The sequence below is a fragment of the Phlebotomus papatasi genome, unplaced genomic scaffold (genome assembly GCF_024763615.1).
Source record: "Phlebotomus papatasi isolate M1 unplaced genomic scaffold, Ppap_2.1 HiC_scaffold_512, whole genome shotgun sequence".
Classification (NCBI taxonomy): domain Eukaryota; kingdom Metazoa; phylum Arthropoda; class Insecta; order Diptera; family Psychodidae; genus Phlebotomus; species Phlebotomus papatasi.
Window position 1 is genome coordinate 1 of NW_026604708.1, and position 14,817 is coordinate 14,817.

The 14,817-nt window shown below is 34.6% G+C and overlaps 2 protein-coding genes and 1 long non-coding RNA gene across 3 annotated transcripts; 1 reads left to right on the forward strand and 2 right to left on the reverse strand.

Moving 5' to 3' along the window:
- Positions 1–5,106: 5,106 nt before the first annotated feature.
- Positions 5,107–6,661, reverse strand: LOC129809232 (corepressor interacting with RBPJ 1). Its single transcript, XM_055859045.1, has 2 exons — positions 6,477–6,661; positions 5,107–6,393 (listed from the first exon to the last, which is right to left on the reverse strand). Exons 1-2 carry the CDS (start codon positions 6,546–6,548, stop codon positions 5,605–5,607), a joined length of 861 nt encoding a protein of 286 aa, XP_055715020.1. The 5' UTR covers positions 6,549–6,661; the 3' UTR covers positions 5,107–5,604.
- A 1,020-nt stretch (positions 6,662–7,681) lies between these two features.
- On the forward strand, positions 7,682–8,442 carry LOC129809233 (uncharacterized). Its single transcript, XR_008752600.1, has 3 exons — positions 7,682–7,755; positions 7,839–8,244; positions 8,316–8,442. It is a non-coding gene; the product is annotated as an uncharacterized LOC129809233 (long non-coding RNA).
- A 3,829-nt stretch (positions 8,443–12,271) lies between these two features.
- Positions 12,272–12,924, reverse strand: LOC129809231 (DNA polymerase epsilon subunit 4). The gene is made up of 2 exons (XM_055859043.1): positions 12,707–12,924; positions 12,272–12,620 (listed from the first exon to the last, which is right to left on the reverse strand). The coding sequence occupies exons 1-2, from the start codon at positions 12,840–12,842 to the stop codon at positions 12,331–12,333; spliced, it is 426 nt and encodes a 141-aa protein (XP_055715018.1). The 5' UTR covers positions 12,843–12,924; the 3' UTR covers positions 12,272–12,330.
- Positions 12,925–14,817: the final 1,893 nt, after the last annotated feature.

Genomic DNA, 14,817 nt, shown 5'->3' on the forward strand with positions numbered 1-14,817 from the left:
TATTTTCCTAGCGTTCATATTTAAGATACTTGACTCTATCTAGCGTAAAATTGAAAATTACAAACCTCAAAAAAGTTTTTGAGGTTAAGATTGATGTATGAAATTGATACAAAAATGTTTTATCTTCCAATTACTAAAAGAACGTTTTAAAAAATAATTTCAGGGGTTTTAAAAGCATTTAAAATTTGTATCGGAAATATTTTAGGTTAGGCCAATCGAAGAACAATTCTTAAAAACTCTCGGAAGCCAGAGAGTAATAGATATCGTCATGTTTAAACTTGACATCACTAAAACTTTTGAATTAAATAAATATGCTAATTAAGAAAAAAAAATAGTAACTCAACAAATGGACTCAATTCTTATATTTGGTAATGAGTTTATTCTAGTATTTGAGGTTATATGTAACCTAACCTCGAATAAGTTGTTATCTATACGAGAAATTTGCACCCTGGTCTTTTTTATGTTATACAGCAGATTTTTTCTCAATTTAGTATTTGAAGTAAAATATCACCTAAATTATAGTAATAATAGTAACCGATAATAAATTGACATACTCATAGTGCTCATAGTCATCCGAAATCCCATAATACGCATCTATGATAAAGAATTATGATAAAATTAAAAGGCCATGGCAAATTTGAGCGAATTTGCTTAGACAAACTTAACCTAAACCTGAGAACCGTCAACAATTTTTTTTTTAATTCTCCAGCCACCCGAATGAGAAAGTAGTGTGATTGAAAAATAGTGGAATGATCGATCGGCTTTTCAGTCTTTTTAATTAATATATTACTCTGTATTATAGGTATTATACCCGTAGATAAAGAGAATTTTTTTGAGGTTAAGCCTACCATAACTACTCAAAAACTAATGGCAAGCATAGATCAGTTAATAAAAGTTGTGATTCTGTCATTGAAAATTCGGTTTGTGGGTAAACTTGAGAAATTTTTATTTGAAAAACTAATTTAGCTCTGCAACATCAACCAAAAACATTCGAAATAGCCCAAACATGTTTGAATCTAATAATAAAATAAATTTTAGGTAGTATATTAGCACTTAACCAAATTTCATAATTTTTAAATTTCTAATTGCAATATCTCGAAAACTAAGGTGTCGTTATGGATTTTTTAAATTGGTCTACCCGAATTGCGAATTTCGAGAAAAGTTACAAAAGAAAGTTTTTGAAAAATCAATTCAGCTTTCGATTGCAAATATCTCGAAAACTGTAGGTGGAATTGGGGCAATCTTGAAAGTAGGCTACTTTTGAATGGAATTGAGCCTTATCATAATGTAATGTACTTGGTTTGTGAAGTTAAATTATATCTTTATTTATCTTTCGTAAATTAAATTAAATAATAAATAAATTATTTATTTATTTATCTGTCTTTCGACAACAGGAATAGTCGAATAATAGGGACAATAGGGGAAAGTCGGGAAAGTACTCTCCCTTCGAAGTTCGAACGTTCATGCCTTCGAATAATGTGAATTTTCTTTTAGTTCTCCTAAGAGACTTACACATTTCCATTAAATATTGCTTAGCTTATTATCAATTATTGATAATTACAGTACCCGCTCTCTAATCCGGATCGGCTTAATCCAGACGAATTTTCGACGGTTGCTTTTAAAATAATTTTGAGGTTATGTTGTCTATGTGTTGAGGCAATAGAAATGAGTTATCCTGCGATGTTTTTGTTTAACAAATGAAGTAGGAATAGCGTAGAATTATCTAATTAGCATGCAAACGTCAAAGTCTCAAGTTTGAAATGTAATATTTTAAATACAAATTGATTTTTTTATTCTTTCTTTTGAAAGAGTGTTGCTTGGAACTTTGTAAAGAGTTTACCGTCTTTATTTACTCTAAAATCATTCTTAATACATTTTAAAATGAATAAAAATGTTGACACAGCTTTGATGACTTATTTCGGCCACCTTCATTCTCATAGTTCCTTGCCCCTTAGGAATTCTTCCAATGCATTTTTCACGTCATCTCGTTTATCAAAGCTACATTTTGTAAGACTAATCGGTTCCGCGGCTAAAGACCCTGCCGTTATTTTGAATTCCCAAAGACTGATTGGGTACGTAATGTGCCTTGTCCCTTAGGGTTAGCCCTCTGAGTGGGAGGTGAAGGGTGTGCATCTTTAAGAAAGCCTATTAGTGAACATGCCTTCCGATGAGCATAAGACTTTAGGCAGAGAGCCAATGTGCCTTCCGATGGTGCGCTCTCACAAACAGTCAGTCGATCCTGAGCTACGAGTTCATCAACACACCCTTAACAAGAGTAATCTTGTCGGGCCACCACCACCAGTTGTGCTTCTCTGCCCGCTTTCCAAGATCTCGGTTATTTTAATCTCACAATTTTTTGTTATTCTTTTGCATTGTATAATCTTTAGAGTACGTAAAGTCTAAAAGTTCATGGAAATTCGAGGAACAAAACAGGTGGCCGAAATTGCAAGCTGGCCGGAATTTGGCACACTTACCCTATGGCTTTTTAATCCTCTTTAAAATTTTCATTCTAATTCTACAAAAAAAATCAAAAGAATATCTTGCATTATATTTTCGAGACGTTGAACATTGAAAAAATTCAAAAAATCCATCCGAATAACGGAAGCGGACATCTGATATTTTGTTCCCAATCATCCGAATAACATAGCGGGCACTGTATGTGTAAGTCTCTTAGGAAAAGTAAAAAAAATCACAGTATTCGAAGCCATGAACGTTCGAAGGTAGAGTACTTTCCCCTAAATACCGGAATCTCGAGTTTTGAAAAATCCCAGAATTTTGGGAATTCTAGCTAAATGTAAGTGGTCAAAGTTCAAAAATTGACTGGTATGTAACTCCGATTCCAAATAACATTTTGATCTGACTTTTCGTTTGTGTATTAGTCTTGTGTCTTGATGAGTACTTGTTGTGGTCTAAGTGTTGTAGTCTAAACCTACCAAAAAATGGTAGGAGTTCCCTGTGACTACAATAGAACTGGACATAAGAGGGGTCAAAGGTCGCGAAATTCAAACCGCCATATTTCCGGTTCTATTTGACCAATTTTGACGAGTGGGGGCGCAAATTAAAGGTCTCGCAAAGTGCTTCAACTTTCTAGAATATTTGAACTTCGTAGACCCAACGCTAGGGGTGTCAGTCAAAAACACGTGAGCAGCCAAATTGGCTCACGTTAAGAATCTTACCTACAATAAGGGCCTTGACAGACCTGAAGATTAGCCGAGAGTCGGCTTAGCGTAATTATATTCGAAATAATTGTTAAACCATATTTCTATCATTTTCCACTAAGCCGTCTCTCGGCTTAACTCGTAAGTGTGTGAAGGGCCTAAGTTGATCTATCTACACAGAAAAAAGTTTTTCGTAAAAATTTGTAAAAAGTTTGTAAGAACTGTATGAAAATCAACGAACTGGGAGTTGGAATTGTCTTCCAACTTCCATTTCGTAAAAAAAGGTTAATTTCACCTCCAAAAGGTTGCTAAATACAAGTTATCCTCCGAGGTTTGTTAAATTAAACTCCATGGAGGTAAATATTTGTAAGGTGGGGAAATGAGCAGTACACAGGGTAACCCTTCAGTTCATACTATCCAAATTGTATATTCCCGTACTAACTTATTTTAATAAAACAATTTATTGGTTTCCTGAAAAATATCATATATTTCACTTTTCAAATATAATAACATCTCATTAACAAAATTAACATAATCTTTACTTTTTGGTACATTTATCAAATTTTCATATAATCTTTGAAACGAAACGTATTTGGCGTATTTGGCATTTGTAAAAATTTCTTGAGCCATAACTTTAAAGGAATCAAATGTAACATTTCATTTTCCTCATCATCAAGAAAATACTCCATTGCATCTTCATACAAATCACTTTTTTTTTAAATAGTTTAAAAATTGTATTTCTGTATTGCGACTTTTGAAAGGATCACTTAAAACATTCATTATGAAAAACGAATCTTCTATTTCAAGTATTAATTTCATTTTTGTTTTCGAAAGTTTTCATGAAATTACAAATAAAAGACGTAATTTTTACAACTTCAAATCTAAAACAAACTCTATCATATCAAAATTATAGACATTGTTTTTTGTTTTAAAATATATAAATTCTATCTCTTCGTATGAAAAGAACAAAACTTTCTTCATTTCTAAATTACCTTCACTTCGCTTGTGAAAATTGAGACAATTTGCTCTTCCAGATTGTCCATAATCCGGCAGCTCAGATGGTTGCTCCGGTTCGCGATGTCACGCAAAATTAATGCTACAAGTTCATTTCGATATCTTTTTGTGAACATTTGGTTCTTATAGTATTCCTTTTGCACAACATGTCCCTCAGAGCATTGCAAAATAAGTGTTAAATCAGGAAATATTCATTCCTGGTGATCACGAGTCATCGAAGTGAGGTTAGATGCCTCCTTTGCCCCATGACGATATTAGTGCCCCACTGCCTCCAGTGCTTCCTGAACAGGACGCGGAGCCCTGTGGCAGGGAGGATTTCGTCGATATGTCTGTCCGTGAGGTCCTCCAGAAACGAATAAGTAATGCACCTTTCCGGGAAATAAAAAAAAAAGTCAATTTCACGTGTGTAAAAGAAATTTTTAATTCACTCACCCTGAAATGTTGGAAAAGCTTCTTCACAAACCTACTTTACCAATTGCTGATGGAGGAGATGATCTTCCACTATTTCAATCTCTTCTAGTATCTGTCAATCACTTTTCCAAAGTTTTTCAGAAAACCACGCACTAGCACAATTGTTTTTCACCCAGGAATAAAATGGCGACTGAATGGCATGTCAAAATATGTCATATGCTGGCATGGTGCACAAAAAATTGACAAAAAATTACCTCCTTTGGGGTGTATATTTGTATTTCAGATCCACAACTATAGCTTTATATACAATTTAAATCTCTACTATAAATTGAACTCCCAATGGAGTTAAATACTTGTAGTTTTTTGACACAATTTTGTATGATTTACAAATATACCTCCCAAAATCCACCCAATTTACCTCCTTATTTGTTGTTTTGAAATCAACAAACCTCAATCAACGAACTTTGTACAAACTTTAACAAATAACTTTTTTCTGTGTAGGCTTATTACTAAAAAAAAACACTTTTTTATTGTTTATTTTTATTTATTATTTTTTTTTAAATAATGAACAACGCACAATAACTTTCGTTTAGTAAACATGTTTTTGACCTGTCAGTGAGAGTGAAAGAGATCTAAATATAGTCATCTCGCTCACTCTCACAGGAAATTTCAAAAATATATTTACAAGACAAAATTTATTGTGCGTTGGGCATAATACTACGCAATAATTTACAAAATCAATTTATTTTTCTTTAAAAAATTTTCTCAATGAAAATATTTTGTCATTCCACCAGAATCAGCCCCGTGATAGTGGTAATCACACAGCGGAGATCTGCGTGGCATCGGGATCCAGCAACACGTCCACCAACGCCGTTAGCGGAGGAGCACTGCGCAACTAGATATCCCGGATGCGAAAATTAATCCCAGAATCAATCACACACTGAAGCTTCATAAATGGAAAAAAAAGAGAAATCAACACATTTTGGATTAAAGCGACAGAATTATTCCCATTTTTTCCTGGCTACTTCTTGTGCCTCCTTGGTGTCCTTGAGCGACTCCGGGAGCGTCGCTTGTGCTTCCGGGAGCGTTTCTTTTCTTCGCCCGAGGAGGAGTCTGAACTGGAATCTCGTCGGGTTTTCTTGGATTTCTTCTTCTTGCGACTGCGCTTTTCGATTTTCTCCAGTTTCCGGAGGAGTTTTTTCTTCTGGTCTGTTGTGAGGGATTTCAGAAAGGCCATTTCTGGCTGTTTGGCAGTTTCGTCCTCCTCATCTTCGCTGGGAATGAGTTGATGGAGGCGTCCGGATTGGAAACTCTGAAGGCTCATTGCACTCTTTCGCATGGCCAAGCCGTCTTCCTTCATCTGCTCCTCCAGGACTCCCTTGGCCATGATCGATTGAGCTTCCTGCTCTGAATGGATCTTTCGGGCTTCGCTCATTGAGATGCTGTACATGGTGCATTCCTTGTCCGTGTTAATGTGGCCCCATTTGTGACATTTTATACACCGGACATTCCTCACTTGAATCCCAAATGGTTGATCCCGGATCTCAGTGTCGCCCTTGCAGTAGCTCTCCCGAGGGGCATTGTATTTTCTCTGCCACTCAAACTTGTACTCTGGCTCATTCTCCTCCTTCTCACGTTCCTTCCGGACACCCGGAGGAGGCTCGTACATGAAATTGATGCTGAGTTTGTCTTTGCTCTCTTTGCTGAGCATTGCCTTGTTCTCATGGAGATCCTGTTCCTTCTCATACTGAGCTCGCAGCTCCTCCTGCTTCTTTTTATACGCCTCCGCCTGCTGCTCAGCCATCCAGACCTGCCGAGAGATCGGAAAGTTAGAAAAAATGCCCAGTGGAACTTTGTCTAGAGTCACTCCAAGTTATTTTCCCTCATACTCACCCTCTTGAGATTGTCCCGAGAGGCTGGATGGAAGAATTTCTTGCACATGTAGTTATTAAAGCCTTTCCCCATCTTTTCTGCCTGTTTTCACGCTTTTTTTCACACAAAAATACTAACTTTTTCGTCAAGAGTAAATTTTTTCACTTCCTATTTGTCAAATTTGACGACCAGTGTTGCCAACACTTTAATGACAGTTCCTCCTAAATCAAGAGCTAAAAACTCCTAGAATTCTCCTAAAATTCAAAAATTTGAATATTTATCTGTTATTTGTAAAAATATGAGAATTTTTACAAGAAATATGAGATTTCATACACAACTTTTCATTTGTGTGGGTTAAAAAATTGATTTAATTTATAATATTGGTTTGACACTTATTTTTATTTTTTACGCGAGCCATGTATAATAAAATTAGTAGTCATTAAAGATTGATTTTTTTTTCTCAAAATCAAGAGCGAAATTGTGGAGCTCAGAGGCAAAATGACACATATCCTATGCTTTAGCCATAGGATATGTGTCATTTTGCCTCTGAGCTCCACAATTAAGGAAAGAATTTTTTGCTCTTTAATGATTTATTGAAAATAATTTCAAATCCAAAAAATATTCACGTTTTAAATATCGTCAGTTAAATCAGCATTTGTCGTAACTTCATTTTTGCGATTTTGTGATATATACATTTTTGGAATCTGCGTAATTTTGTTTATTAAACTTACTTGAGAAATAAAAACTTCTAAACCTCAATTAAAAATTATTTTAAATAAAAATTATCGTAACTACATTAAATTTGATAAAATTTATCAGCATTTCTCGTAACTTCCATTTTTGATGAAGTTACGATAAATTTTCATACAAAATTTTCTCTAATCAGCATTTCTCGTAACTTTCTCGTAACTGTCACAATAATATGCATTCTATTTTCAACATTTATCGTAACTTCTGAAGCTCAGAGAAACTATTTGAAATTTGAAGCGATAATGTAATTCATCTCAAAAAAATAATTATGAATTCTTTTTTAAAGACTCGAAGAGAATTTTAAAATTACAAATGTAAATCATTTTTATAATAAATTTATAAGAGAATATGTATTGTTCACTCTTAGAATTTTTTATGACCATTTTGCGATTTTGTTAAAAATGCAATTTTTTTCCATTTATTAAAAGAGAGCACAATGCGAAGTAAATGTCTCTCTGTTATTGGTCTCTAAACAATACAAGTGACGCGACGCGGTGGGACACAAAATTGTATATAATCGTGAAAAATTGTGAAAATTTAGAATCAAAAGGTAATTATTGTGTGAAATAATTATTATTTAGCCTGGAAATACTATTTGTGCAACATTAAAAAACATCGTAATATGTTTTTCAGTGCAAAGTGTGGTAATTGAGGTTATGTCGTCCATGGAAGATGGGCAAATTCTTCAGGCTTCTCTCAAATTTAAAGGTGATTCAGAGCTCCGAGACTTCCGGGATTATTTCGGGAATGAAGTGGACCTTATCAAGTTGCAGTCAGATGTTACAGAACCACCCTTGAATACTCTAGTAAGGGATCCGGACGATCTTAATGATGCCGAAAGTGGAAGTGTAGACGGAGGAATTTTTGTCCCTGAACTTAACTTTTCTATCCTTCTTGAAGTTGGTCCAGAGCCTCCAAGTGAATCTGGGAGTGTGTTGGAACACATCCAGTATCCAGTCGCTGCCAGATGATTCTGAAAACAATTCTAATACGATAAAAAGGGATAAAGAAGAGGCAGAAAACGAAGAAGTCTGGGACGGTAAGAATCATTATTTTTCATGAATTGATTGTTTTTAATCCAAAATTTTGCAATTTCTTGATTTATTTCAGATGTCAAATTACCAGTTCGGAAGAAAAGAGCAAAGCCTGATTCATGGGCACAGAATTTGAGAAAAGCGTCAAGAGATAAAGGTGAGGAATACGTAAACAGAAATGGTATCATTATCCCTCAAAGACAAATGAAGTCTGCAGGCGTGTCGAGAAAAATTCACTGAAGAAGAGCGCCAGAAGATTTTTAAAAGCTTCTGGAATCTCCATGATAACGAGAAAACACATTTTATGTGTTTTCCGGAACGTCCACGGAAAGTGGACGTTCACAACAAGGAAGAGGATTGGACTGTTGTACCAATATTCAAAAGGAAAAGGAAGTCTGCAACACCACCAAATCTGTTTGAGATGCAACTGAAAAAAATGCGCTTCGGAGTTCAGCTCTCTATGGAAAAAAGGAAGGATTTGGAAAGCATTTTGGATTTTATTCCAAAAGAAGAGCAGTATTTTTATAAACAAAAATTTCAAGAACTGAAACCAATAAAAGATGAAAAATAAAGAACTGAATTTAATGTTTGTTTTGTTTAATTTCTTTTTTTTTGATAAATATTCTCCTCAAGTTATTTATAGGCATTGTTATGTTGCGCTGGTGAAATTTGTCGTAACTTCCAAAATCGCCATATATTGAAGTTACGGCTTTATAAACGATGCAAGTTACGATAAAATCTTATTGTGTTTCCTCTGAAATATATCTCAATATCTCAGCTTTTAAATCATTTTATAAAGATTTTCTCGAACTAACTTACAGTTTATTAGTGCTACTTTTATTATTTTGACTCAAAAGTATCGCATTCGGGGCTCATTTTTAAGAAAAATAATGCTGAACTGAAAATTTCGTCTCCTGAAAAGTTGTCAAAAGGAAGTTACGACAAATGCTGATTTAACTGACGATATATTTTTTACATTTGAAAGAGGAAGAATATCACAGAATACCACAAAAATAATACAAAAAAATTATCATTTTAATATAAATAAGGAATGTCTCCCATTTCGTCTTCTTCTGCCACTGTCACTTCTCCCTCGTACGCTGCACTTGTACCAATTTTTCCAAGGATATGCAGTGGAAGGCTTATTTCATTGCAGCATTTTCCCATCCTCTTTAACCCAGCACGGATTTTTAAAATTGATACTAATACGGGATCGCTCATTCTATTTCTTAATGGATTTTTTACTATATTCATTTGGCTAAAGGTTCTCTCCACCTCAGCGTTAGCCCAAGGTAGGGAGAGAACCTTAAGAGCGAATCCCGCAAGATCATAAAATGGGTTGTTTCCAGCAGCGTCCTTGTGGCTCCTGACTTCGCACCAAAATTCAATAATGTTGTCTGTTTTCTCCCACTCCACAAACGAAATTTTTGACCATTGGAAGTCAATTTTCGTTGCAATTTCATCTGTTTCTTTGAACTTGGAGATGTTTCAATCTTTTATACATCAATCCTCATTACAAAATATCGTACTACCTGTTGAAGTTTCTCTGCCTGCAGTTCTTAAGTTCTCTTGCATCTTAGCAAGAAGAACTTAGCATCAGAAATCCATTTGATAGATTCCAATCTCATTTCAAGTCTATTGTTAACTGTGTTGACGTACTATCTTCCGGAACTTCTAAAATGACGGCTGCGACTAGTTTTTGATTCTTACAAAGTCTTTTTTTCTTTCTGCGGCTGTAAAGAGATTATGATGAGTATCTAGAATTTCATATTTACGACTTCAATCAACTTACTGAGTGTGCCTGAATGATTTGTTTCTTTTGGATTTCTTCGATATCCACACCCAACCCACACACCACTATTCAAAAAAAATCTAAACCAGAGGAACCACTACTAAAGGAAAAAGTCATTTTTGCATTCAAATCTGGACACCCTAAAAAAAGTGGCTGATGTTGCATTTATTTTTTAATGTTTTTAGGAATTTTGATTATTCTTTAGGTCTTGCCTAACTATGTTGAGAGAGAGCTAATAAAGTTAAAAAATATGATAATTGTGATAAATTTGTGAAATTTGCAGGTTTTTTCGAGACCAAAAGAACACTGATAGAAAATTGGAAAATTTTAATCTTTCTTGTAACATTTTTATTCTCTTCTTCCTTTACAAAGAAAAAGAAACTATTCTAGAATCCTTACAGTGCAAAAGATGTGAAATTTTTACAATTCTTGAAGGACAAAAAGGAATTTCTTTCTAGTCAATGACACTTCTGGCGCTTCTGGCCATATAATGGAATTAGTTTCTGTGTCCGGAAGGCTTCCTAACAGTACACGGATTCTCTGGGAGGCTACCTAGAACTTCTAGGGCCTCTTCCCGAGAAGATAGAGTATCAGGATGTCTAAAAAAAGCCCTCAAGAGCCCCAAAACAGATGACAAATACGATCTGCAGGGCAATTTTCGAGGGCAGTTTTCACACTAAAAAAACACAAGAAAAGACAGTAAAATTCACAGAATTTTCCCACAAATCACTTCACTGACCACTTCTTTAATATTTTTTGATGAATTAACTACGGGAATTTGCTTACTTCTGTGCAAAATGACGTGAAAACATCAACATAAATGTTCCAAAGGGCACTGTCCGCCATCTTCTATTTGACAACTGAACCGTATTGGGTGCATTTTTCGAGCAAAGTAAGCACTTTTTCAAGGCAATTTTTAGAAGATTTTCCACGGAGAATTCAAAAAATAAATAGCCAGAAGAGCTTCCAAAACTCTCCAATTTTCTATTCCAATTCATAAATCACCGATTTTCCACATAATTTTCATAATTTTCCACGAAGAATGAAATGTTGCAAAAGTCGCTGGGCGACCCATATTTAGCCTATTTTTGCTATCAAATCATGCCTTTTAACCAATTCTATGTCACAAAACTAATTCTAAAAACTATTTTCTTTATGTTTACACCAATTTTTAGTGAAATTTCATTAATTGAACTTCACAAATTGGTTTTAAAAAGCAATCTTGGCGACGTCTTTTTCAAATGTTGGCGACTACCACTACAAAAGCAGAAAAACGACTTTTTCCTTCTATCCCAGCAAAACTTCGATCTGCAATTCTGCACTTTTGAAATTTTAACGTTTCTTGTCATTCAATCGGATACTTCGTGTGGCTTCGGGATAGTCGTGCGACTTCGTGAGCATCGAGAATTTCTTTCGTGTTTTCTAACCATTTCCTTCCCCTTCGTAATTTCTATTATGGCTGATTTAATAATATTGTATTATAACATTATAATAATATTGTAAAAAAAGAGAGTATTCACGTAAAATTGTTGAATAAAAATTGAATTTTAAATAAATTGAAATACATATTTTTATGTAGTTAAAATAATGTTTAAAAACATTAGAAAGGGTAGAAGAAATGTAGAAATCATCTAAATACTCTAAAGAAATTCTGCCGATAATTTTAAAATTTTCTATAGAAATTCTGCAGAAAATTCTGCAGAATTTTCATACAACGATCGGATCCACCGTAGAACAAAATTCTGCAGAAATTCTGCTGATTTTTCGGCAGTTAGTAATTCAAATCTGACGAATTTCTGCAGAATTCTGCAGAATTTGCCGGGTGGGATGTTGGTTCCTCTGTCCTAAACAAACGCGAGGTTGTCAAGCTTGACGTCTCTGATGCCCGAAGAAGAGAGAGAGAGAAAAGACTACACGACATCCATCTTCTTCTTCTTCTACTTTTAAATTTAAAAATTTAACGTTCCATTTGATGTAAAAACCTAAAAAAAACCTGATTTCTTCATATGCTTTAGGTATTTTTGTTAAAGAAATTTCCCTAAAAAAAACCTAAAAAAGAAATCCAATCTCCTAAATAATTCTCCTAACTCCTAGATCAAAATTTTCGGACCTAGATGCCCTCTTAAATCTCCTAGATCTGGTGAAAATCTCCTAGACTTGGCAACACTGTTGACGACTGTCTCACACCAAACGTTTAACACCACCTAGTGGCATTTTCGCATGAAAAAGTGAGGTTATGTTTCCAAAAATAAATGTTTTTTTATTACAATCCAAGTAAAATCACAAAATTTTAATTAATTTAGGTTTTAAAACAGCCCTCGAGGAAGAACAGAGCATCTATTTGCGTTATAGCCACTTCGACGTCGGTTTTTCTCAGAGTTTTCTTCTTTGCAGCAACTGTCTGGGTGAAAGCCTCCTTTGCCAGGGCATCCACAAACATTTCCGTAGCCTTTGTGGCTAGTACAAGAGCCTCCAGGCTGATTTTTCCAGCATCAGGGTCAAGTTTCATCATATTCTTTATCTTACTCACAGGGAGGCGCAGTTTTCTGCCCTGGGAACTTTCGCCAGAAGCTTCATTGGAATTGTTTTCTAAAAAGGAAGAAGAGGATTTTATTCTTAATCAGTCAATTATTGATCCTCTTCTAGGGTTCTTTGCTGTTTTGTTTACTGCTTACCATTTGATTTCTGCTCCGATTCCCCTCCAAGATATTCCTCCCCCAAGTACAATTCAGGATACTCCAATTCGTCAATATCATTATAATCCTGATAAACAAGACATGGTTCAGTCTTCTCAATTTCTCCACTTTCCATTTTCTCTTGAAAATCTATGTGAGAAACAGAAAAATAGGAATTTTCCGCAGAAACAGCCCACTTTTGCCGCTCTTTTTGTTGTTATTTTCGTAAGGCACAGCTATTGCAATCAGTGTAAAATGTAGTCCTTATGGCTTCGGCACACCTTTTAGATCAGGAAAATTTCATAAAGTCAAAATTCACATCCCTTTCTTTCTTAAAAGTTTTGCATGTGTCTGTTCTACTCTTTCATACTCTTCTTCTTCTTTAGAACATCACACCAGATTAAATTTAATTCAGTCAAATGTCAGATCGAATGAGTGGGATAGACTTATCTCTTTCCGGACCACAACATATCCAGCGAACGAATTTCAGTAAAACTCACTTTATTTTAACTCTTAGTGGTCAAATATGATACTTTTGTAGAGAAAGAATTTTCTCCGCCTCTGGGAAATTGGAAAACTCATGGGTACTCTCGTCCCCAAAAGAACGAAAAAGAGACAAACTTCAATTTTCCAAAAGCCAATAATATCAATTTTGTGAATTATTTTTGCGTGTCAAATGACTCCTTTACAATGTTGATCACTAAAACAAGAAGAATTATTGACCAGTATCTTGTGGGATGTCCAGGAAGTGCTAAAAAAAGACACCCAGCTCCTGCTTGCCAACAGATTCCTCAAAATATTTCACACAATAACACTTTAAAACACATTTCTCTAAACACTATGTTATTGCAGACACATTAAGCTTTCTCAAGAGCCAAAAAAACACTTCCTGGACAATCAGAATTCACCAAAATCTGGAAGAATAGGAAAAACTTCCCTGAAAGCAATCTCCCGCGCTGCCTAATGTCAAAATTATCGGCCATATTGGCAAAAATGTCGCTCCCGCTTGGAATTTTGTTCTGTTACTAAAGGCTTCATAAACCTTCTTAGAATGCCATTCGATGCTCACTGGGCTTTAATGGCGTCCTGCTTCTGAATTTACTACAAAAAATTTGTCATATGACATTGTCATAGTGTTACAGAATTCCCCTTCTGGTCTTTTCTCGTTTCCCATCTAAAAACCATAAGAAAATCTCTTCAAAAAAATCATATTTCCGGGACACTTCAGAAAAACCCTTTTTGTTCACGAAATAGGTAATTAACCCATTCAGTCAATTTACCAGAAATACTTGAGATAGAATGTTCATATTTTGGGATTAGTTTCCTACAGATTAATAGATGAATTTTTTGAAAAGAATTTTTTTTACCAATTACGGGGGCGCGGGGAGCCCCTGTCAAACACACGTCTGTTAAGGTTAGGTCCGTTAGGTAACTGAATTTAAATTCTGTGCATTAATTCATTACAAACTCTATTGCTTTAGATAGAGTAACTATCCAAGACAACAAATTGGCAAACAGAATTCAAATTAGAAAAAAAGGAAAGAGGCCAATTTTAACAAATTCAATGGCATGTCGTATTTTCCGTCCGCCATTTTGAGCAAAAATTTTGCATGACCTTCCGCGAAGCAAGAAAACAATAACAAAATGTATTTTCATCTCTGTCGGACTATTTTTCTCAAGTAATTGAATAACTAACGTTACTAAAAATCCATTCCTGACAGCAATTCAAATAAAAATTGCCCAGGAATAAATCATCTAAATCACTCAATTTGCGTATGATGTATGTATAATACCATGGTAAGGAATGGGTTAATTCATTTGAAAACTTCACGTACCGTTAACAATAAAGATTAGCACTTAATTTAACTAAAATTAGCCAGAAATATGACATAAATATTAAACAAAACGAATAAACAACAGTCACCTCATTGTGTTTTTCATTGAAAAACATGATCGATCGATGAAAAATTCGATGGTGAAAAGGCACACTTCTAATTTTTCTGAGAAATTAACAAATTAAGATTTGTGAATATGAATGGATTTTCGCTTTATTTAGAGCAAAATTAACTAAATAATGAAACTGAGGTATGGAAAATATTTAAATATAATAA